The sequence below is a fragment of the Coptis chinensis genome, chromosome 7 (assembly GCF_015680905.1).
Source record: "Coptis chinensis isolate HL-2020 chromosome 7, ASM1568090v1, whole genome shotgun sequence".
Classification (NCBI taxonomy): Eukaryota; Viridiplantae; Streptophyta; class Magnoliopsida; order Ranunculales; family Ranunculaceae; genus Coptis; species Coptis chinensis.
Window position 1 is genome coordinate 28,229,848 of NC_141462.1, and position 24,676 is coordinate 28,254,523.

Genomic DNA, 24,676 nt, shown 5'->3' on the forward strand with positions numbered 1-24,676 from the left:
TCATTCTAGTACATATCTCAATTTATCCTATATTCCTATTTACTGAATTAATACATTAACATGATGAAAAAATTTGCTAAATAAACGTGTTAAAAAGTCTAAATTGTTTACTGAATTAATACATTTCAAAATGATTGTTAAATAAATTTATTAACTTGATAAAAAAATAATTATTCTAAAAGAGAATCCGATTATATAATTCAAATTTCCAATTTATTTCTATATTTTACAGATTTCAAAATTTCCAAAAAATTTCCAACAAACTTTCCCTGAAAAATAATTGGATTGGATTTGGAAAGAATATTGACATCCCAAAAAAATTGGAAATTTTTCCAGAAGTCCCTTTATCAGATCCGAAGTCACCCCTAATCTAAATAAAGGACATGAATACTGACCCATCACCCATGGCATCCAAAAAAAGGAAAAGAAAATGTCCCTTCAGAGTAACGCTGTATGAATTGCTCACACTGTAAGGAGTGTAAGGTACCATCTATCATCTCCTGGCATCCCTCCACCAGCACCATCCACGTTAGTACATTACACAGACCAAAATACGAAGACATAACTTATTCTTTGACTTTATAATTTCTTATCTATATGTTACAAGACTCAAAACTGTGGATTGTATACATTTGCCTAAAGTACGATCAATATTAACCACAATAATTGTTTGCTTCAGCTGTGTGTACCACCCGAACGCTGCTCATTACATTATGATGCCTTCAATTAATTACAGATCAATGCAAGGAATTATTACATGTTTTCCAGGTGACAAGCAAGCCTCGAGTGGACACGGAATAGTCGGAAACCATACAACATAGCAGTATATCTGGGAAACGCTCGCAATCTGATACCATCTTTAAAAATCTGTACTCTCAACTGGCAACAGGTGTTAGTATGTACACAATGTACCCTGCAAGTAACAACATGGGAACTCATATCATTAAACTAAATTCAGGAAGTGCTGTAGTAAACTAGGTAGACTTGAGCGGATACATATTTAACTGCAGAGAGCACCAAAGGTCAACAAAAACTAATGGTTGTATCTATAGAGATCTCTGAGTGAACCGCAATATTGACTGGGTCAGTAATTTGAATTCCTCTATGCGTTCAACTGTCACATGAGAGACTTTGGGAATGTATTTTTTCATGTGCATTACCTAGTATTCCCCACTAAAATAAGGGAAGTTTTAAGTTTTGCAAAATTAAAATTTTACACGTGATTATTATAACAAACCTTCAATAAAAAAGCAAATTTGACTGGTTGGGGTGTCCATAATGATGCACCTGCAATGAGATGATATGAGCAACTCAGACTCTGAACGTAAATTGTCAAGGACAAATTTCAAGAAAGAAATAGCTCCCTCACCTCCAGTAATCCACGGGAGATTCTCCCATCAGGTTAGCTGTGGCAGGGCTGCATGTACTGGTTGAGGTGTGGGAGGCTTGATCATTGGCTTCAAGGATTCCATGACACTGGAAAAGGAAGGCCTCTTCCATGGCTCACTGCAGTTCAACCATCAGTTGTTTTCATTGTAAGAAACAAAGATACTCTTTTTCTTTTTATAAATAAAGAAACAAAGATCATTAGCACTACAAATGAAAGCAGACAGAAATAATTGAGAATTTTTGCTCACTTTGCCCAGCAAGCCTCAATTAATACTGCCACTTGAGGATTTACACCGTGTGGAATCTCAAGTCGTTTGTTCTTGAAACCAACAGCAGCTACCACCTGCAAGCAAAACAACTTCATTAATTATGCTAAGGATATAACTGAAATAATAATTAAGCAAAAAAATTGTAGGTACTTGTAACGAGAAGATAATTCTAACGCAAAACACCAGTATTAAAGTAATCTGCCATTTGCCCTTGATGGGATAGAATTGAGCATGCCTTAATAACTTAACTTGATTACTACCACCTCCCAAATTCTAGTCCTATTACAAAACAGGAGATCACTTGATTGAATCAACTATAATTATCAAATCATAAATACTCCCAAACTATATTTACTGGTCCTTTGTCTTGGATAGTCACACTGATAAAAAGTCATTTTTATAGCACGTCCTGTCAGGAAATGGGATCCTTGTACTTCATGATGAAATAATTCCTCATCACTGCAATTTTAATTGGCTTCAGTCTCTGTATGTGTTTCATTACGCCAGGAGTGCCAGAAGATTTTGACGCGAGAGTACAGCTCTAAAATGTAAGACCAGAAATGTGCTAGCTTTTTAATCTTTCCATATGATAACAGCATAGACATGATTGATGCTTTTCAAAATAATTATACTTTTAATAAGTGCCTCAAGATCCAATAGTGCAAGTCATTCTGGGCGTAAATGTGATTTATAGTGGATGTCCTATGAAATAGGGGGAATTGACTCTACTACGTTCTTTTTGATCCCTACGCTAAATAAAGTCTCAGCCCTAACAGAAAACAAAGCTGTTTGGCTTTGTATTTTTCTTCCTCATTACCTCTTTGGAATAGCGGAATTGGACATTTACTGATAGCAATATTTCCTTTTTCTTGGTACTTATATAATGACAAATGTTGTTCTTTTCTTTTAGCACCTGTGGTTGCTCCATGAAAGCTTCATACATTAGCACCTGATACTTCTAAATAGTTTTGCTGGGAAACTGCTATTACCAACTATCTCGTTTTGTTTCATCAAGAACTATTTCCATGAATATTGTTCAGAACTCTTAGTTCAAGTAGAAACTCATGTTTTCTAGTTTCCAATTCACTTCCACAGTATCATTCCATTTATTTACTTTTTTTAGAAAAGTACGATAAAAAATCATTACCTGGGCTTGATTTAAATTTCTCCAAGGTAATTGCAAAGTCATAAGCTCCCACAAAATCACACCAAAGCTGTAAACATCACACTTCTCATCCGATGGCTCATCACGAAGGACTTCTGGTGCCATCCACTCCGGCTAAGGGAATAAGTAAAATGAAATCAGCAAAGAGCTACATCACAGAACCGAGCGAGGAGAAATAACTAACATCCAAAGTGAAGCAACTTACAGTCCCTGCAGCTGATTTAGCAGAGAGAAATGTGTTTGCCTTCAAGCGGGAAAGGCCAAAGTCGCAGACCTGGACGGTTACATATGATAAAGAAAAAAAATAGCTTAAAAATAGCAAAATCAAAATAAACAAAAGAAAAAGACCGCTATTCATACTTCAAATCATCTTAGCCAGAGTCTTACAGTAGTTGTTACATGGGAAAACTGCTTATTCGTCTAGTTTTTGTATATTGAGATGTAAACCGATAAAAAAAAGTAACATGGACACTTCATATTCTTAAGAAAATCCGTGTCCAGCACAGGGACACTCATGTCGGACTCAAATAAGGCAGCACCAGGTCCAAGAAAGATATGCTCTACCAATCACGGTTACTACTCGTTAAGACAGACGGGTGTTCCTTCCAGCCAAATAACATATATGTAGTGAAAGGAAACCGAAAGAACGAGCATAAGAAGATGGCGAATATCATTATTTCAAGCACCCAAATGACTTCATCCCATCCTTTGATGGACACGAAATCAAAATAAGTGTGAGATTAAGCCATTCTTCATAACGCAAAAGAACTACCAGTCACCATAACTAACACTGTCCAACATGGGCATTTGTTTCTGAAGTTTATCATGAGAATGAACTGTGCCTGCAAATACACCAAAGGTGCACTCGAAATTCACTGGCGGATAAATATAATTGAGTTAGGTGTGAAGAAGATGTTGTTTTGCATAATTATTGGTAGAACGATGAGATCATTCTAAAGTGTTAAGAAATGCATCAGTTGCTTTACATGGAAATGACTTTATGCCGTTTTTGCAGTTAAGGATGAATAAATTCCAACACGGCAATACAGGCAGTAAGAGGGTCAAATGTCCTGTTTTTCTTGGGGTACTTAAATAATTAATTATATTTTATTATCTTACTCAAAGGTGTCTAAGAGAATATAATTTGTGTGCTATCTCTGTAGAGAATGATGTTGGTACCTTTACGGTATACTTTTTGTCAACCAAAAGATTTGGAGACTTCAAATCTCGATGAACAATTGGGGGATTGCGCCTATGAAGATAATTCATTCCTTTTGCCTGCAAAAAGCAATAACAAACTTGTTAAGCAACTGGGTAGAAACCATTTCCAAAAAAAAAATAGTGTAGATAGTTGGATAAATGATTTAAAGAGGAATATTTAAACATAAAAAGTACATCTTTTACACAGTTATTCACTTATTCAATACTCTCTAGTGGAAACTAAGGACAGCTTCAGCTGAAAGGGCACAACATGGAAAGCTAGTAAAACAAAACATGACCTGCACTCAGCCCGATGACCTAGTGACCTAAAATAATAAGAGTGCTCCAAATGAATGAGAATATGGCCCAACCCTCATTTCCATTGTTTGAAACGGAAGAGGTTTCCTAGTCGAGTTAAGAGTTCCTCGGCTATTCGACTCCTTTGGAAATCGAAGATGCCACTTCAGATAGAACAATAGTAACGAATGATCCACCTACATGACTATGAAGAGTTTGAAAAATGATAGATCTCCAGGTCCAAACGGTTTTCCGATTGAGTTCTTTAGAACGGTTTGGGAAATGGTTAGAGTGGACTTCATGGAAATGATTCAGGACTTCTATGAGACAAGTTTCTTAGCTCACAGTCTTAACAATACGTTCATCAAGTTGATTCCTAAGAAGCATGGAGTGGAAGACATATCTGATTTACGTCCCATTAGCCTCATTGGTAGTGCGTATAAAATCATTTCTAAGGTCTTATCCATCAGGTTGAAGGAAATATTGTCAAAGGTCATAGCTCAGGAACAAGAGGCTTTTGTCTTTGGACGTCAGATTCTGGACGGAGTTTTGATTGCTAACAATCAAAGGAAGATGGATAGGCCGGGGATGGTATGTAAGATTGATCTGGCTAAGGCTTATAACCATGTGCATTGGAACTTTCTTGATTACATCATGAAGAGGATGAAGTTTAGGGCAAGATGGAGGAGATGGATTCGGAGATATGTTTCTTCCGCATCTTTTTCCATTCTCATAAACGGAACGCCAGCAGATTTTTTTAAGAGCTCCAGAAGTATAAGACAAGGGGATCTTTATCCCCTCTTCTCTTTATTATGATGGTTGAGGTGTTTGGCAGGATGGTGGACAGAGCAAATTGTCTAGGGGTGTTGGAAGGATTCAGGGTGGGCAGAAATCAGGTTTTGATATCGCACCTCCAGTTCGTGGATGATACCGTGGTGTTTACGGGGCATAGCTTAGAGCAATTGAGATATCTTCGGGGCATTCTGTGTTGTTTTGAGGCGGTGACGGGTCTCAAAGTTAATATGGGGAAAACGCCATTTTTGGAGCAATGGGAAAGGAGGACCTGGCCTTTATGGCTTCCTCCGTGGGGTTTAACACGGGTTATCTCCCATCCAAATATTTGGGCTTATCTCTTTGGGGCATCTTATAGATCTGTATCCATCTGGGACGGGGTTATAGAGCGGTTTAGCAGGAGATTGTCAGGATGGAAGGGTCGTTTTTTGTCCACGGGTGATCGGGTCATCCTTATCAAGAGCATCTTTTCAAGTCTTCCGGTGTACTATATGTCTCTATTCTATATGTCATCCACTATTGTCAACAGATTGGAATCGATCATGAGAGATTTTCTGTGGGACGACATCGATGATAGACACAGATTTCACCTCGTGCGATGGGATAGGGTCTGCAAGCCAAAAGATGATGGAAGACTGGGTATCAGAAGTCTACGGCAGTTTAATCAAGCGCTTCTTGGTAAGTGGCTCTGGAGGTTTGGGGAGGATAGAGAGAGTCTCTGGAGGAGAGTTATTGTGTCTCGGTTTGGGAAAATAAATGGGGGCTAGGAAAGCGGGTCTGTTCATACTGCTTGTGGATGCGGAATATGGAAAGGGATTCAGAAAGTCAGGAAGTTTTTTCTCAAGAACATTGGCTACAGCCTAGGTAGTGGGGATGGTATCCGCTTTTAGGAGGATGTGTGGTTGGAGGAGAGAACTCTGATGATGGTGTTACCTCAGTTATATGCTCTATCTGACTCAAATAATAAATCAGTTCGCTGGTTCATGCGGGAAGATAATGGTTCGATTGCTTGGATCCTTGGAATATATGGGGCTCTCTGTGACAGGGAGATTGCTAGTGTGGCTGCACTAATAGGGAAGTTGGAACTCATTCCTAATGTGAGACCGGGTAGAGTTAAAAGACTGTGGCTCATCGACAAGAAGAGAATCTTTTCTTGTAGATCAATTTATTCCATCCTTCATTCAACGCTTCAATGTCCAGGTATGAGAGTGTTGCATGATTTCTAGAGTCATATTATATGGTGTTCTAAAATCCCTTTGAAAGTTGCTTTCTTTGTATGGTGTACATCTCTAGGCAAGATTCTGACTCTGGATAACCTTAGGAAAAGGCGTATTAAAGAGATGCTTATTAATTTTTGCCTTCTGTGTTTGAGGGCTGGTGAGTCGGTCAGTCATATCCTTCTTAGATGTCCTTTTTTTTGGAGTATTTGGTGTTTCTTTGTCTCGGAATCAAGTGTTTCGTGGGTATTCCCTAAGTCGGTGAAGGCTTTACTAGCATCATGGCACTTGGATGTCTACTCTCGTAAAGGGAGACGCGTATGGAATATGCTACCTTTTGCTATCCTATAGGGTCTATGGCTAGAGAGGAATAACCGCATTTTTGAGGGGGTGTCTTTGCCTAGGGAGAAGGTGGTATTGACCATCAAGGCGCTACTTCTGGCTGCGCATTTATGATGAGTTCCGGACGATACCTTTTGAGAGTTATGTCTGTAGATGGGAGTCCATTATGCTATGAGGACTCCCATATAGGTTTTTCGTTTTGTTTCTTTTTCTCTAGTTTCTTTTCCCTTTGGTTCTTTTCACCGTTCTTGTTTGTATGCATAAGGATATCTCATCCTTTTTTATTTTTATTTTGTATATACACCTTTACCGAGAAAAAAAAATCCACCTACATGGCTAATCCAAATATTGATATTGCTTAATATATCTAATTTTATGCATGTTCATGACACATGACCATCACAAGTTCTCACATGTCCCACACTCCCACCTTTTATGCATGTTCATGTCACATGTCCAACAACTTTTAGCTGATTTCTAAACATCCAGGTTATTTACTTTTTGTGGTTTTATCCAATTTGGTTTTTTTTGTTTATGGTTTCAGATTAAGGGTTGTATTTTTAGGCTTTCAATGAAAATCCATAATTCCATCGATGGTTTTTTCTAATTCCAGTCTGCTTTAACAAATACACCCATATGTTTTCACTAAAAAATTATTTATACTGATGGTATATCGGTGTGAACATGGATACTTAAACTCAAATAGTCAAATCTTTGAAGTGGATAGATCATCAAGTTTTGGATAGATATCGCCTATGTTGCATGGACGCGGACACGGATGCGAACGCAGCAAAAAAAACGGAAATTAATTAATATTTATAATTTTATTTTATTTAAATAGAACATTAAAAACTAAATTAAATGTTGATACATTCATAAATTCAAAACTATTCAATATAAATAGCCACAAGATTAAGTTTAATATTTCCGAATCAAACTTTAAAAACATGTCATAAGTCTTGCCAAAATAAAAACTTGAAAAATTGAGTTTTTTAGTATTATTTTGATTTATTTTATATTTTTTAGTCAAAATCCGCATCCTGACCATGTTGATCGCGTCCTGACTGCGTCTTGACCCGTGTCCGGTTTAGTTGACCACATCTTGACTGTGTTGACCGCGTCCATGCCGCATCCAACGTGTGTCCGACGCGGACACAGCCCTTTGGTAGGTGCATCCGTGCTTTAGAGGATATCAATATATAGCTTGGTATTGGGTGGACCAAAAACTGTTATATACAGGCAATCTATAACTGATATTGTTGAAATTTCCAACATGCTCCAAATAAGAGAGAGAGACATGTAAGGCATACCACATCAAAAGCCATACTTAATCGACGCCTCTCATCTAGCATTTCCCTCGCACCAGATTTATGCAAGAGCCGGTATAAGCTACCTCTGCAAATTCAACGTCAATATTGTTAATTCTACAAAAGTTTGTTCACTTATTTAATTCAAACAATAGTTGCCGCAAAACTAAGCAGCAGTTAAAATGAAAAATGAGTACAAAATTTTGGAGAAAGCACCTTGACAAATATTCTGTTACAATGGACAGGTTTGGCGGCTGCGTAACAGCACCCATGAATAGAACAATGTTGGGATGCCGTAGCCGTTTCATTAGAGCAACCTAAAATACAAAATAAAGCAATGAGATGCAATACCAATTTCTAGGAAGCACAGGATTCACATTCATACGTATATCTCAGACAAACCTCCCGTAAAAATTCATTAATGCGCACTACACGGTAGTCCTGCTCCATAAGAATCTTTACAGCAACTTCCTGAAAGCAGCACTTTTTTTATAATTTAAGCAAAGGCATCACAAAGTCAAACTTGCAGATTCATCTCAAGCCACATCAGCTCCAGTAAAAGAACAATCAAATGAAAAACAACACAAAGTCTTTCTAAAGGTGTAAAACTCCTTATTTCTTCTCCCACTAGCCTTGCTTACCAAGTTTTATTATTCTTCATCAAATATATTTAGCAGTAAATGACTATCAAGAAAAGATTGCAATCAACTAATTGTCTTCACACGTCTCTCATGTATCCTCTTTAATAAGACACATTTAATTTCAATTTCATCAAATTTTGAAACAGTATAATGTACAGATTGTTGACACTCAATTAGTAAGACCTAAGTGGATAAAATCGATGTGAATATTAAATTTCAAATCTTATATCACGCATAGAAAGTAAAGTAAAAAATATTTGCCTATTTGTAACACCGGGTAATGACATTGTTTCTTAAATACTTAATTGGATCACACCGCCTCTTTAAGTTACATATAACAAAATACACCCAAATTTCAGCACTTTCCAATTTTAATTCTTTAGCATTGGCGACTCTTCTATTCTAGGCACTTGATCATTATTGCTTTCAGGGGTGCAATTTGAGCTGAAAAGCTTTGATCAAAAATACTAATCAATCCAAGTTTCTTATCTCTACTTCTGAAATCCTCGCCTCTACTATACTATGTAGGGCAGGGAACGGATCGGGTTCGGGTTGGATATGCCTATTTCCGAATCCGAACCCGAATAGTTTGACAATATCCAAACCCGAATCTGAATAAAACCGAAATCTTCAATCCAAACCCAAACCGAATCCGACCGACCCGATCGGATAACACTAAAAATTCAAAATAAACCCAAAAAATATATCCGAACCCGAACCGAATAAATAAACAGATATGAAAATTGACCCGAACCCAAACTATTCGGATCCGGGTCAACCCGACCCGATTCCCTGCCCTAATACTACGTCAATGGCCAGATTTGCTATTCTATCTCTGTTTCTTTGTTGCCATGATAAATATACCGGTAGGGCAGGGAATCGGGTCGGGTAGACCCGAATCCGACCCGACCCAATTACCGAATATATCGGGTTCGGATTGATTTTTGTATTCGGGTCGGATTCGGGTTCGGGTATGTCGGGTTCGGATTCGGATATAATTTTTGGGATTTTTTTGAATTTTTAGTGTTATCCAATCGGGTTAGTCGGATTCGGATATTCAATTTCGGATATAATCGGGTTCGGGTTCGGATTCGGATATAGCCATATCCGACCCGAACCCGACCCGATCCCTGCCCTATATACCAGTTAGTGATTTTAGTTTCTCATCATAGGGGTAGGTTTGACCTTTATGTCTTTTAGATCTATTCATGGTATATAAGACAATGCAATCCCCACTTTATAATTAATGCATTAATGCATTCTTCTTCTTTCAGTTTGTTTGGGGATTAAACGACAAGTTCACTATACCATTATAAGAATTCAAAATAGCACAATGCACATATTACATATTTAGAAATCAAAATGCTAAGTTCGAAAATGCCATATAAAAGGACTTCTAACATGAGCCAATTGAGTACTTGATCAGAAAATAATGACAGGCATTCCAACAATCTAACAACAAAATTGAAATGGAAAAGCACATACCGAACCATTCCAATCAGCACGGTGAACAGTTCCAAAAGAACCTGACACCAAACCATCAATACTCTTTTAATGTCATCAATTAACTGGATAGCTAGCTTGAAATAACATAAACTTTAACAAACCCAAGTAAACATAGACTATAAAGAAAAATTAAAAAGGGATCACCGTACTTGCAGTTTGTGATGCTTTTAAAATAAATAAATATATATACCTGCTCCAATTTTCTCCTTTATGTTAAGATCATTCCATGGAATGTCCAAATCCTCAGCATCAAGAGAAAGTTCAGTGCCTGAATCATTTGGCACTGCTAGACTTCCCCTTATGAACCTTGGATCTCTACTTGTAGCGACTCCTGGATTAGACACAGCTATGCTAGGTAGAACTCTCTGCCCATCTGGAAATATGTGCATCATTGGAAGAGGATCCTTCACCAAGTGGATAGGGTTCATAATGTTCTGAGGACTAGATGAACTTAGCAGAAGAGGAGCTTTACCATGCGCATCTGACTGGGCAGCTCTTTGGGACAAGAGAACATAAGAATCATCACTGCCTGAAACAGGCATCGGAATTTTTATGTCAGCATCTGCCCCATCCAAATGTTCAAACAGTGATTCTGTCTTCTGTTCTAGATTATCAGCAATACCTGTCATAACTACAACAGATGACATAAAAACCCAGACCTTTCTAGATAAGCAGGGTCAGAAGCCACAGACATTGAAGCCATAAGTTAACTATAGTTTCAAAATAACTAAAAGTGGTACTTTTAAAACTCACATGAAATGTTGTTTAAAAAGCACCTTTATCAATACACAATACATTCATTACAAAGCACTTGATTCGTGACAAAAGAAAAGTGAAAAAAAGATACTTCAGATAAGTTAGATATCTAATATCATGCACGTGACTGTTCTACGAGGTCATTTTTTATAAGGCAAAACAAGCTCCAAGAGACGATAAAGAAAGAGAAAATTTATCAATACCGGTAGACCCGTTTAGACAAGCTAGCAAGAGCTTAAGCACAGGTACAAATCAGGGTCTTAGAAAAAATCAGGGGCGGATCATGATCAACTGTGAAATAACTCAGAGAATGTACCAAGATCAAGCTTGGAGGAGTGGGATAATATTTAAGGCCACTTGGTTAGAACTGGAATTCAATTAAACGGAGTAGAGCACCAAATCCTTGCAGCTGAATTCAGAAATGTGGGAAAGTGCAATTCTTGATGCTACCACATCCAAAAAAAATACACCTTTTGTTCAATCGCTTGTTTGCTATTGAGTAAAAGAGAAAGAAAGAGTAAGGGATGGAGCAGAAGAGAGAAGAGAAAATTAGGCCTTAAATAAGTTCAGCCAGAAAATAATAGGAGGATCGCGTCTAGAAAATTCTATACAAACAAAACTAGCTCATGGTTTCATGCCTTCAATGCATGATAGTGTTGTCTAGGGCACACGTGCCTCGGGCCACTTGCCTTCTGAGAATGTTGTATTTATCATCTGGTCTCATTTGAAGGACCTCGGAGCTTTCAGAAAGATACGAATTTTATCACTCACTCTCATAGCTATGCAGTCATAGTCTCGCCTAGGCTCTGTGTTCCAGCAATCACGCCTAGTGACCTCCGGTGCCTGCGCCTTTAAATGCATAGTCTTATAGTACCATGCGTCAATAGTCTCTACAGCAGACACAAACACATTGCTTTTTGCTCTCTACACTCATTATTTACATTTAACGCGATTGAGTGAGAGCAATCCAACTTCCACATTAATATATATAGTAAAAAAAAAACTTTTTGAAAAGATTCAATTCCAGATAACACTTCTAAAAATACCATGCCTTGACCAAACATATAAATTGGTAAAATATACTACGGAAAAAAGGTGTATCTAAAGAAGCTAAAAGAACATAGTCAAAATTTCCCCCATATAAAAGGTTAAATTTTGAGATATATTAATAATCAGTAAAAAAAACTCAATTCAGTGCTATGAGGCTTCATAGATGAATAGAGCTTCACAATATGTTATACAGACTACAACAATGTGCTTTCATAAAGAAGTTTCTCCCGTCAATCAGAACACTCTACAAAGATTACTTTTAATTTTTTTGACAAATCATCTACATAAACAATTGATGCAAAAGACTGTCTTAATGCACACTGAGACATTCTGCCTTTGTGTGTGCTCCTTCTCAACACTCGTGCCCTCCTTCCTGATGATCTTTTTCCCCAGCATTATTAAGAATAGTTTTATTCAGGGTAACGAGGAAACATTCATTCAGAATCTAGTGAAAAGGGTCATTTCCAGTAATAGCTATCGGAGGTCAGTGGAGAGCCTTCTAAAAATGGCCTATGCATGCACATGAGGCACACTTGGGATGTGTTCTTTTGTCGTTTGAGGTGGTGGGCAGTGTGAACAAACAGATCAAAGTGCACTAAGAACCTCTATGCGTGATGAGGGAGTGCGGAAAGTACAGGCGCATTCACCTACTTATTATGTGTCCTGATATGTTGCTAATATTTCTTTTAGGGTTAACGAACATTACCCCCCCCCCCCCACTAGATGAGCCAATTAGGATTTCCCCCCACTAGATGGGGAAATTAGGGTCTTCCCCCTAAGTACACACACAAAAAAAGTCAACTTGGGTTGACTGTGTTTTTTTTGTGTGTATTTGGGGGGGGGAGACCCTAATTGGCTCATCTAGTGGGGTACTAGTTAACCCTTTCTTTTATGCCTTTACAACCACATAGATGTATTACTCCCCAATCTTGCAGGTGCCAGCTCAGCTTCCAAGTGAACAAGGCAATCTATTTGGTATCCCAAAGCGTGAAATGTTTTGTGTTTCCTGACAAGCATTATATGAAAATAATCCGCTCCAAGAATTGCAAAAGAGAACACAAATGGCACCATGAAGAAAAGTCTAAGAAGCTATGATATAGTTTTCCACTTTTCCCATCCTAAGTAACACACCCCTAGCACAGCAACATGCGGTGCCAATATGATGGCAGCTACAAGACCATCAAACAGACAAACACACGCTCAAATGAAAACGTGTCGACATATTTATAAAAAAATTATATCAATAAGGAATTACTTGTAGAACAAGCATCGTAAATAAGTACAGCTCTCTATTATAATCCTATAAACATGAGTCCCACTTACAACGGAGGGGACGGTTTTTAGGAGAAGGTGTGATTCGTAATCTATAATCTGTGAATGTAGGGAAATTGCCGAACCACATAAAACCTTTGCCTTCATGTTCCTTTATTTTTCTTTATTTGTTTTGCAATTTTTTTGTGTTCTTTATCGATTTATTGGGGTTTTCATCATCAATATCTTGTTTGCCAATGTAGTGACAGATTGGCGCCGTCTATGGGGACAAAATTAATCTATCCCGATAAACAAGTTGATGAAGATGATAACCCCATTAATCTAATGGAGGAAAAAAAACAAGTTTTTACGTGGTTCGGCTAACTACTTACGTCCACAGAAGATAGCATTACGATAATGAGACTACACCACCTATTCCTCTACAAAAACGCCTCTTCCTTGTATGTAAGGAATTACAAGAAAGAGTTCTCCTTAATTCGGATTCTTGATCTATAAGTAATTCCATAATGATAGGGATTATTGGTAAGGATAGAGAATGCTTTTTCACTGTTGGTGCTTGATGGCCATATAGTCACCATCGAATATTTGAATTGTTGCCATGTCTGGCTATCCTAGTGTGTATACTAGGGGTACAAACATTAAGGTCTTTCCTCTATGTATGCTGAATGGGAAACAACACACACAGTGAACAGACGAAACAGAGAGCTAACCAAAAATAATTAAGACAAACATTAACCCAAGGGATACAAGAGCAAGAGAATGCAACAAGATACTATCACTATCAGTTTATCACTTAAACGCACTAACAATGGATTAAAAGTTTTTAAATAAGTTTCAAACAATTCAGCCAGGTTAAAAAACGTCTCACTTATGTGCTTTAACATAGACAAAAGAAACAAGAATATCACCTGCAGTAGCAACGCCAAATACAATATCAAGCGATTGACAGTCCATGAAATACTGTTTTGCCAATGATCTGAAATTCTCTATTGTCTCAACTGGTTTGAATTTCGGAAGACGCAATGGTGACGAAATTGAGATGGATGACGGACCATTTAGAATGGAATCTGGTTCATATAAGCATCCCGGCTTCTCAATCAAATCAACTAGATACTCCCTGCCACATTTAATGTAATCAGTGCCAAAACAAATACTAAAGAAAAGTATATTGAAAAAAAAAACATCTCAACATAAGTTGGGTAAAGTTTTGGTAGAACTCACTAGTATATATTGAATGACCAATACAATCAACATAAGTAACATTCCTTTATGCTTATGTCTTCTCTAGATGAAAAATTAATCAAAATATTAAATACTCTTGGCAGTGTTAAGTGTTTACAATTATCCTACTATAAACATATGCCAAATGAAATTAACCATTGCATCCAAATGTGAGATGAAGATTATGTACAATATGATAACCATAGATTATTGATTTTCTTTAAGACATTGATACTCACTTGAGTTTATTGAATGTATATGATAGAGCAATTAGGAGGAAGGTAAAAGAAAACCAATAAAGAAGGAAAGCAACGAAGCAGATACAATTATAACAATGATAATAACGGGTATATACAAATCTAAGAGCATATTCATTATTCAAACACTATTGAACTGATCACCATTCTAACAATCCAGAATTACTGAATAAATCACCATTCTGACAAAATCTATGATCATCACCATTCGTACTACCAACTCAAAAGGGAAAAACAAATAGAAAACAATCAGGCTGTGCTTGGCAAGAATGTCTTAGGTAGATAAGGAAGCAACCAAGGATATAGCACAACAACTTTGGTTTAGCTGTCAAAATAAGGACAGTGAACATTTATTAAGTTTGGTGACAGCTGTGATGTCTTTATTCAGTCCTTGTATCTAGCCACAATAGTGAACCTCTAGGATTTCTTAGCACCCGATATCGGTGCGTTTTGAGTACGTGCAAAACACCCTTGTGTAAACAGAAAAGTGACCCGAACAGTTATCTGGCTATTCATCGGGTGCCACGTCACCAATGATAAAGACACTTGCTGCCAAACACGGACTTTTGAGCTATGAAACAGAACTTGTAAAATAAATGTATCAATATTTTACCTGGGACCAATCATCAAGTGTGTATGTGATGTAGGAAAGGGAAGCACTGCTTTAGCAATTACCACTTAGTATTTGATTGTTAGTTTAATTTTCATAGAATTAGGAAGTTAAATATTTAGTAATTTCAATTATGAGTTTATTTAGATTTACATAAGGAGGTCATTGCAGGTTGTTTAGTATTATTCAATCATTCAATCATTAATCATTCAAATTATCAAAACCTATTACCCTCCTCAAATTCTACAATTCTCCTTATTCAATCTTCTTCTTCTTTCGTCTCCTTCTCTCTTTTGAGGATCTCCACATTCTTGCATCTCTTTCTACACCCTTGTTCCCCATTAGTACGATACCGTAATATCATAAATCAGTACATTACCTATAACCAAATCAAAAGGTAACAAAAAAAAACACAAAAAACAGTTAATGTATTTTAAGCTATGAAAAGAAACTGTAAAAGACAATGGATCAACTTATATTTGCTCCAATAAGTAGGAGTATCACTATTTTGACTCGGACTACTGCAGCTTGAGGGGCCCTAGTTTGTCCTTAGTTACACTTGGATTACAACATTTAGAATGGGACTACAGTTATAGAGATTTTCGAATCTTACAAAAACTTAGTTCAGATCTTAGGCTAAGGCATTGGTCAACCTGAAAAGGGGAGGTCAATGACTATCTCCATAGTCCAATACGGATTCCACGTTCTTTTTAATTTTCTGACATACGTCCTCATTCTTCTCTCGTCATTTATCTAGTGTAATTTTTAATTATGGTCGCCATTTCTAGTATAGTTCAATGTGCAAGTGTGCAACTGAACGCCATGCAATTTATGTATCAAAATTCAAAACGATAGGATAACGATATCAGCGATATACCTACAACAGACAGACGAGATTAACCCAACCTAACTCGATACAACCCAAGTGGCCTTGGGTTGAGTATCAAGTACCAAGTGTCGGGATCTAGTTGAACATCCTCATACCTAATATTCTGTTTGATTGGCACTCACTTGATGTCAGACTTGCCAAGTTGAGTATTAAGTACCAAGAGAAAGCTCTAGTTAAACAATTTCAGTTCCAAAATTGTGTTGGATTGTACTTAGCTTGGTAGCAGACTTTCCCAAGTTGAAGGTAGTTTAAGCTATATAATGTGGATCCACTAGTACAAAGTACAAACAACGCACAGTTCAGTAATCATGTTGTGTTTATCAGGACAAAGTAGTGCACGGAGACAATAACCAGCCTACATATAACTTTTTTTTTCGGTCGGTACATATAACTAAAACAGCTGAGATATGGTCTTCTCAGATACACAACTCTAATGAAGTAAGATTTTCACGACAGCCCAGGCAGTACAACACTTAACCTACTCAGAAATATTTAATTGAAGTTCAACAACCGTCACAACTATATGTAATGGAACAAGAATGCCAACATTTAATAAGTACATTCCTATAAGATGTGTGATAGTTATAAGTCAACAGCATACTTGTTAACACCAAAACGGACAAGACAGGAAGCAGCATCGTCCCTTCTACAGTATTTGCAGCCCTTGGCAACTCGGCATGGTAAGTCAATAAAATCTGCTAGAACCTGTAAGCGCAATAAATAAGTATAAGTGACTCTTAATTTTTTCCTGAGAAAAAACTTAAAAACAAGTTTTTTGTTTTTTCTTTCTTTTTGGTGTCTGAGTGGTGAGATATGGGGGGAAGAGAAATTCTTTAGAGAAACATAGGACATATGAAAAGAAGAAGATGTTCAAAAGTGCAACCATAGGATATATCACAATAATAATATCAGTGGACAATGCACTCATGACTAATTTTCAGTATGATGTAAATGAATAAGCTTTTTGTTGCGATGTTCAATACAGTCCCACATTGGACAATTCAAGCCTTTAACAACAGCATATAAGTTCCTAGGGCCAGTCCACTTATTGAAAATTAGTTTTGAGTTTGACGCTACAAAGTTTAAGATGGTAAAAAGCGGAGATTATTTCAGTATTTGGCCCAAAGAGCCCTTATACTCCACGTCACCCAATATAATGTTGGTCCACGGCTAGGCTCCCGTGAGGAGGGTATGTTGAAACGTTTGGTAAAGTCCCACATTGAACAATTACAGCCTTGCATAGCAGCACATAAATTTTCTGGAGCCACTCCACTCCTGCCAATTGATTTTGAGTTGGATGCTCCAAAGTTTCGATCTTCTGAAGACTAGAATCACTACATATACAAATGTATGATGCAAAAGACTTTTTTCTATTTATACCATACGATATATAACTATAAATATCAAACGCTTTGGATCTGACCCAAAACACTTGGTTACCAATCAAAACTACTATGCTGTCCCTTTACAACATAGGGTCACCAGATGAGATAGCCAGATCTTAATAAAACTACTATGGTGTGCAATATTGCAAATCCACCAAAGGGTATCAAACGTGCTCAATGGGTCTAGAAGAGCGTGTCACGGACATTTTTAGGTCATGGGTGTCCATGCCCACTGAAGTCAAGAAAAGTTAAAAAGCAAACCATGAAGAATTGAAGCACTTCTAGCAGGACCAATCTAAACAGGTGAGAATAAACAAAAACAACATAAAGAAGGGTTCTGAAGTTTACTTTGAACAATAAAGCGCGATCTCTACAGAGACCAATAGATACACTTCCAATTGGGAAAACAATGGAGTCTAAACAGTCCTTTAGAATGTCGCTACAGTCCTTCCAGCGGGAAATCAAACTGTATTCGCCAGTAGAAGCTGCGCCCCTTGTGACAGTTAACAAAAGCATGGTTACAAGAAGCACAAACGTAAGTATTTAAAGTCCAGAAGAGCTTTTAGGTAAAGGGTATGAACAACTCACCCCATGTGATTGCACACAAGTTTTGCTAGCTGATCAACTACTTCATCTGTGGAAATGCAGCTACTAGAAAGGCTTAGTACCCTGTTTTGTAGCTCTTTCAATCCAGAATCAGTGTGTTTATCGATCAAAACCACTTCAACTGATAAATTATCGCTTGGATAAATGGCTCTGAGTGATTCAATCGATGGCACTCGGCCATTCTCTTGCAGATCAGTACACATTGTCCATACATACGGATCCATCCCGTGGATAACGTAAAACCCATCTGGAATTCTATCAAAATAAGACAAGCATCCATTCACCTGTCACAAAAAAAAAAACCCATTAAAAATATGAAAATACATTTAAAAACGATGGGACATTGAAATTGAGAAACATACCCAAAAGCGATGGGACAAAACTTGGGGGGCGGCGGAAGAAGAGCGTCTAGCAGAGTCATCAGGTACAGGATCCAAAAAATTAGGATCATCAGCACAAGTAGCATCATTAGAAAGCCTCAAAGCTAACGCCAGCTGTAATTGATAACTCTCCTCAGTTTGCTGTGCCCAGCTCTTGGAACTCGACGCCTCCCTCCCTCCTTTCCCCATCACTTCTCCTCCAGACTTATTATTATTTTCTTCTCCTAAATATCCAAACATTATTTCAGGATCACTATTCCCAGTCATTGATAAAGTCGGTACATAATATTCTCCACCTGATATTGAACTTTCTCCAAAACTACTCCCACCGCTTGATTGTCTTGTTAATCCACTTGATGCTGCCACTACTAAATTTGAGATCCGACCTCCTCCTCCTCCTCCTCCTCTATTATTATTATTACTGTCTCCTCCGGATAATGACTCGTACCCTGAAAATTTCGGCTGTTGTATTTGTTGTTCTTCCGGAAATTGACTTAGTAATGAATAATTCGTTCGTCTTCCTGGCATTTCCATTCAAACTAATTCAGATATTAAAAAAAAAGGGATTATAAAACCATAGAGAAGAGATAGTTGTTTTTTCGGTGATATTTACAAAAGAGTGAAGCCAACAAATGTTTTGATTTCGGGAATGAACATTTTCTTGGATACATTGTATGGAGTCTAGGGTTATTATAGTCAAGAAGAGTCTGGATAGTAATTGGTTAGGCTTGTGATTTTCGAAGTTGGAAGTCTTAATCAGTGGACTTTTTAATTAAGGATTATGTACGAACAAAATGTACATTTCAATTAAACAGTGATGTTATATGTGTTTTTTTTATTGGTAAAATAAAATTTATTGATGTCACACAGGAACATTACAAGCATAATTAAGATCCTATTGATCACGGCTTAAAGACTAGTCACACTTGACCCAGAAGTGTATGTATACCCATCATAGCCCTTAACTAAGTCCAAAATCATTTTTATCTTGTGCGAGTGAAAAAAATAAAAAAACTCTACTACCAATACAAAACCCAGGCCCACGTAACAATTTTAAAGGGTCACGTTGGGTTATCAGGTCCAATTTAATTTAAAGGAGAAAATCTCTAAAACGCACTCTTTCAAAACCGAAATAACTCCATATCGAAAAAAAAAAAAAATAAATAGCCATTCTTGTTTTCGCATGTGGCAAAAAAAATAGTTATTTCAATCAAGCTTGTTGCGGCTGAAAGCAGAGGTCACCCCAAGAACTAAAATTTTAATCACTAAATCTTTTCTCTCTTTCTTTTTTGAATTTCAAATTCCAATCTCCTTTGTCAAGCAATTTGCATCCACACATTTAGTCTCTGGCAGGTGCAAAATTTAAGTTTGTTCTCTTGTATCGTTTGTCTCATTGTATCTCTAAAATCCTTTCGAGTCAAGATCTATATCCATCTTCTCTACTATCCATCATAGTCATTTCTGTTAGGATTGCAATTACCCAGTAGGGAGAGTCAAAGTGGAACTAAACGTCAAGCTAGGAACAACTAACAAAGGAGGCAGAACTCAAAATCAATAATGACCCGGTAGTAGTCGTCAAGTTCATGTATGAACGACTACCTCTGTTCTGTTATCAATGTGGAATGATAGGACACGATAAATACCTATGCCCAATCAAAGAGAGATATAGAAATCTATGCAGGAAGAGTGGGGATTCACCAAAAGAACTCAAACCAAGCTTCACAAACTCTGCAGTATTAATATAGTGATGAGTGTTTGAAGTTTGATGGGAAGAATGATTGATGAGTAAAAACAATAACGTTTTAACTTTTCTTACTCATTTTTTTTTTTCTTCTATTTATTCTAATGAGTATTGAAAGACTAGTATTAAAGAAAGAAAAACCTTGAAAATAATGAAATTGTGTAAGATTAAAACATGAAAGAAAATAAGAGAAAATGAAATAATTTTATCACCAAATTACACTTATTGATGTTACTAGTGTTCTTGAGATTAAATGACAATAAAGTTTAGAACAAGTAGATTGGAATAACAATATTAAATAACAAGTATTGAAATGAAATGATAAACATGAAAACAAGAAACCAACTTCCGGGGCCTCATCTGGTCGTCTGTGTGGACTGTCCTCACAGCACTTCAATAGTTCAATTGATTATATAAATTAGTAAATCATTACATCCATTCCATATTTTCATTCCTTGATTCGGTGATTCCCATAATTCCATTGACATTGAAGAAAAAGCACAATAACTCAATAAGTGTGCTAGATAATGAACATATAAAACCATATAAATATAGAGAAGAAAATTTACCTTGAAAATTGAAATAATTAAATCAGATGCTATTGGAGTAATGGAGTTGGACTATTACTCTGTTAGAGCATGACTGCATGAGAAGACGAGATTGCGGATTGTTACTCGGTCTGTTAGAGCATGAGAACTGAGAAGACGAGATCGAGTGATGGAGTATTTATTCGCTAGTTTATTTAGAGTAGAAACTAATTGTGGAATTGTGGGAATGATGACTGGACTTCGAATATTTTTTATGCCAGGGCCATAGATTTCATTCTTGCATATATATATATTTCATTTTTTTTTTCTTAAAATTTTAGGAGGGGGCCTGGCTCACCCTCAAATTTTGATAGTAAAACAAAAAACCATATAGTGTAAATGTGTTATAATTCCTCCAGCAATCACTTTGACTTTTGTATTTTTAGTTGGTCTTTTGTTTTTTGTGACCCCTTCCTAGGGGTGTAATACGGGGCAGGCCGGGTCAACTACGGGTTAAATAAATGGATGGGGCGGGTTTTTAGGGGATACAAATCTTATGAGGGGCGGGCTAAAGGGGTGGAAGTGTCAAGTCTTACATCCATCACCCGAATTGTTTGGGTCAACTTTAGGAGGGAGGGTTTTGGGGTCATCCCGGGTCGGTGAAATTATCATTTTAACCCAATTTCACCCAAAAAAAAACTTTCTAATTCTGCAAGTAATATATTTTCAATTCACAACATAGAGAAAAAAATCAATCGATAAAAAATAAACAAAAATAAAAAAACTTGAACTTAAACTAAAAACCATATCTTTAAATTTGAAACTTTTTTCCCGTGATTTACCATCTATTTGTAAATTGATTATTTTCCATAACATGATAAAATGAAAATAGGAGCGAGAATTTATGGTACAAAATAATAAAATATAAACTAAAAGAATTTGAAATTAATACAAGGATTAATAATTCATCTTCTCCAAAATTCGAAAGTTAAATTTAAATTTTTGATATTTATCCAATGTTCAAACTTGAATATGTGAAATTGATGTTGAACTCATAAGTTTGTATTCATATCTCTCAAATTCCTACAAAAGTTAAAAAAAAATATACACAAAATACAAAAATATTATAGTTAGAGTCTTGAAATTGTGCGGGTCAACCGGGTTGGGTCAACGACTTTTGACATGGTACGGGTCGGGTTTGAGCATATAACCTACACCCATAGCCCAACCACATAAAAACGGTGGCGGGGCGGAGCGGGTCTATTTTCGGGTCGGTGCGGGTTTGGGTGGTGGGTAAAGACCGGGTACCCTACAGGATGATGGGTCAACGGTTTTTTTTTACACTCCTACCCCTTCCATACTTTACTTCCCTTTAGCTAGTTATGTGGCTATGTGTCTGTTTTACGTGGCCCATTATAACTATTTGTTTTTTGAGACCTCCTTCAGTAGTCATTGTTGCATGCAAATATGTAACATGTTTAATTGTAAACATTGACATTGCCGAGGGTAAAATTAGCGATTGAGAGTGTTTTCCAGACGTGTGCCTTTGTCGAATTATACTTGCTAGTCTCACAGAAAAATAATTTGTTACAATTTGGTGTATGAATTAGTCTCAATGTTTTAGCCCTAAGAAAAACCCGACCTTAAAAAAATATCACCAAATTCTTTTTCAAAGTCTTAATGGTAAGCTAATTTCTGATCCCTTACGCCCTATAACACCTCAGATATATTTTTTGTATATTTCTTAGTACTATAAAAAGAATAATAAGAATAAATAAAATAAAACAAATAGGATAAAGATTAGTGGAAAGATTAGTGGAAAGAGAAAACGTGGGTAAAGAGGATAAACCCTCTTCCCTGTTTTTGGGGGTTTTGAAAAAATAAACACATATAGGAGTTCACACGGAGAGTTTTACATAGAGAGGAAAGAAGAGAGAAAGGGGCGGATTTGTGCACCTCTTAGCTAGCCTTGGATTGGATTTTTGGCATTCTATTATATATATTCTTTTTGCGGGATACGAGAGGTGAGTAGATTTTTTTTTTTTTATCATTCACTGAACTATTGGATTTTTACGTGGCTTATAGCCTATTTAAAACTTCTGTCGAAAATATAAGTTTTTCCGTTTTGTTCTGCTTATTCTCGAACTATTATGTGCACTATTGAAACCCAGCTCTATTGATAAACAGATTTGAATATTAATCGATTTTAATTATTTATATACTATTGATATAAAGTTGTTACTATTAGAATTATTGATTGTGGGTAAATGGATTTCATTGGTTTTTGTTTGAACTGTTGTTGGTGTATGTCAGGTTGATATGGGTTGTTGTGTTTTAATCGAGTGTTTGGTTGTTTAACTTTCTTGGTTGTTGTTGTCGAGTGAAGGACTGAAGGATAGATGTTGGTGGTTGGTTTGGGTACGGTGGAAGCTTTGGGTAGGGCAGTAATGGAGTTGGGATCAGTTTTTGGGATGTGAGGGGAATCAAGTTTTGGTTAGATCAAAGAGTTGGGTTTTTGTAGGGCTTAAAATCGAACGGTTTTAGTGTGGTGGTGAGTGGGAGTTGTGGTGGCTGATTCGGTGGTAGTGTGAGCTGTTTGAGGAAGAAGAAGGAGACTATGATCTAGTGCTCCAGGGCTTTAATTTCTTTTAGTTGGGCTTGGGTTGAAATAGTAACTTGTGGGCTTGAGTTGTTTTTAAAATATAAACATGTGGGTTTAAGTTTGTTTAAGTTGGTCTTGGGGAAAGCTAAAGACTTTTGGGCCTTCGTCTTTGGGTTTTGGTTAGACAGTTTAGAACTTGTAGACCTGTTGACCCTTGGCATGTTAATTGTTGTTGACCATCGACTTTGACTGTTGATCGTCGACTAGGACTGTTCATTGTTGACCGTTGACTTTTTAGACTTTTGACATATTGAACTTTGTGGACAAATCCAATAATAGGATGTTGTCGAAACTTGTATAACCATATTTGTCACTATCTAATAAAGATTTTATGTGGTATGATGCAATTATGTATATTGGCATTGATGGAATTTGACTTTGACTATGTGGCTGATAAGAACTACGAAGGCTTGATTCCAATTTTGAAAGATTTGGATATCGTAAAAAGCTTTGAGAAAAGTACAGCCACTACACTATATTATATATTAGTTATTGTGACAACTATATGTGTACCATATTAGTATTTAATTGTGTAAGTGATTGTGGTTGTTTAAAAGATATTCATGAGGCATTTAACTAATGCGTTATTCATGATTGAAACTTTTGATATCTATGATTTATATAATTGATAATGAGTTGATTGGTTATTGTGTTTGGAATCTTTAATAATAATTCTATTAATTGAGACGATGTTTAATTTATAATGAAAATATTATAATAAATGATAACTCTTGGGTGTTAACAAGTGTTGTAAAAGTCTTGTGAAATTTTAATGTGTTGCCCACATCTTTAGATCTCTCCACCTCTTTGATAAAAAGAAAATAAATGAAATGTTTATGACTAATGATGTCATGTGAAAAGCCACCTTAGAGAGGAACTAAGGCATTCGCCTTGCGGGTGGGTTGGGTTCTTAAGTGTACGGGAATGTAGGTATGGATTTCTTGAATGTGGCGGGAATGACCTAAGGTATTCATTGAATGTGACATGAATGGCATGTTAGTGTTATGAGGGGTATTCCTTTAATGTGGCAGGAATGACCTAAGGTATTTATTGAATGTGTCATGAATGACTGTTATATTTTATGCCAAAAAGAGACTATAATTATGTGTATGGAAAGCCCATAAATAGTTATGACTCACAAGTTACGAGTTTACAAGATGAAAATATGTTTCTTAGAGGCGATATCCCCGCTTGG

General features: G+C 36.6%; 1 protein-coding gene across 8 annotated transcripts; it reads right to left on the reverse strand.

Moving 5' to 3' along the window:
• Positions 1-556: 556 nt before the first annotated feature.
• Positions 557-19,260, reverse strand: CTR1 (Protein kinase superfamily protein). 8 transcript variants are annotated; one of them, XM_086570007.1, is made up of 18 exons: positions 18,534-19,223; positions 18,154-18,455; positions 17,914-18,058; positions 16,782-16,885; positions 14,112-14,320; positions 10,598-10,747; positions 10,316-10,498; positions 10,105-10,145; positions 8,381-8,449; positions 8,195-8,295; positions 7,982-8,066; positions 4,003-4,101; positions 3,029-3,097; positions 2,806-2,937; positions 1,638-1,732; positions 1,370-1,506; positions 1,238-1,287; positions 557-913 (listed from the first exon to the last, which is right to left on the reverse strand). In XM_086570007.1, the coding sequence occupies exons 1-16, from the start codon at positions 19,083-19,085 to the stop codon at positions 1,398-1,400; spliced, it is 2,445 nt and encodes an 814-aa protein (XP_086426133.1). In that variant the 5' UTR covers positions 19,086-19,223; the 3' UTR covers positions 557-913; positions 1,238-1,287; positions 1,370-1,397. The 8 variants fall into 8 exon arrangements, with proteins under 8 accessions (XP_086426133.1, XP_086426134.1, XP_086426131.1 ...); XM_086570008.1 differs by having other exon boundaries at positions 10,598-10,654; positions 18,534-19,222; XM_086570005.1 differs by having other exon boundaries at positions 10,598-10,756; positions 18,534-19,222.
• Positions 19,261-24,676: the final 5,416 nt, after the last annotated feature.

Coding starts and splice junctions, on each gene's coding strand:
- CTR1 (XM_086570003.1), bottom strand. CDS start 19,085: ATGGAAATGCCAGGAAGACGAACGAATTATTCATTACTAAGTCAATTT. Junction 18,456..18,533: donor TTTTGTCCCATCGCTTTTGG/GTATGTTTCTCA, acceptor TTTTTGTGACAG/GTGAATGGATGCTTGTCTTA. Junction 8,296..8,380: donor TTAATGAATTTTTACGGGAG/GTTTGTCTGAGA, acceptor TTTGTATTTTAG/GTTGCTCTAATGAAACGGCT.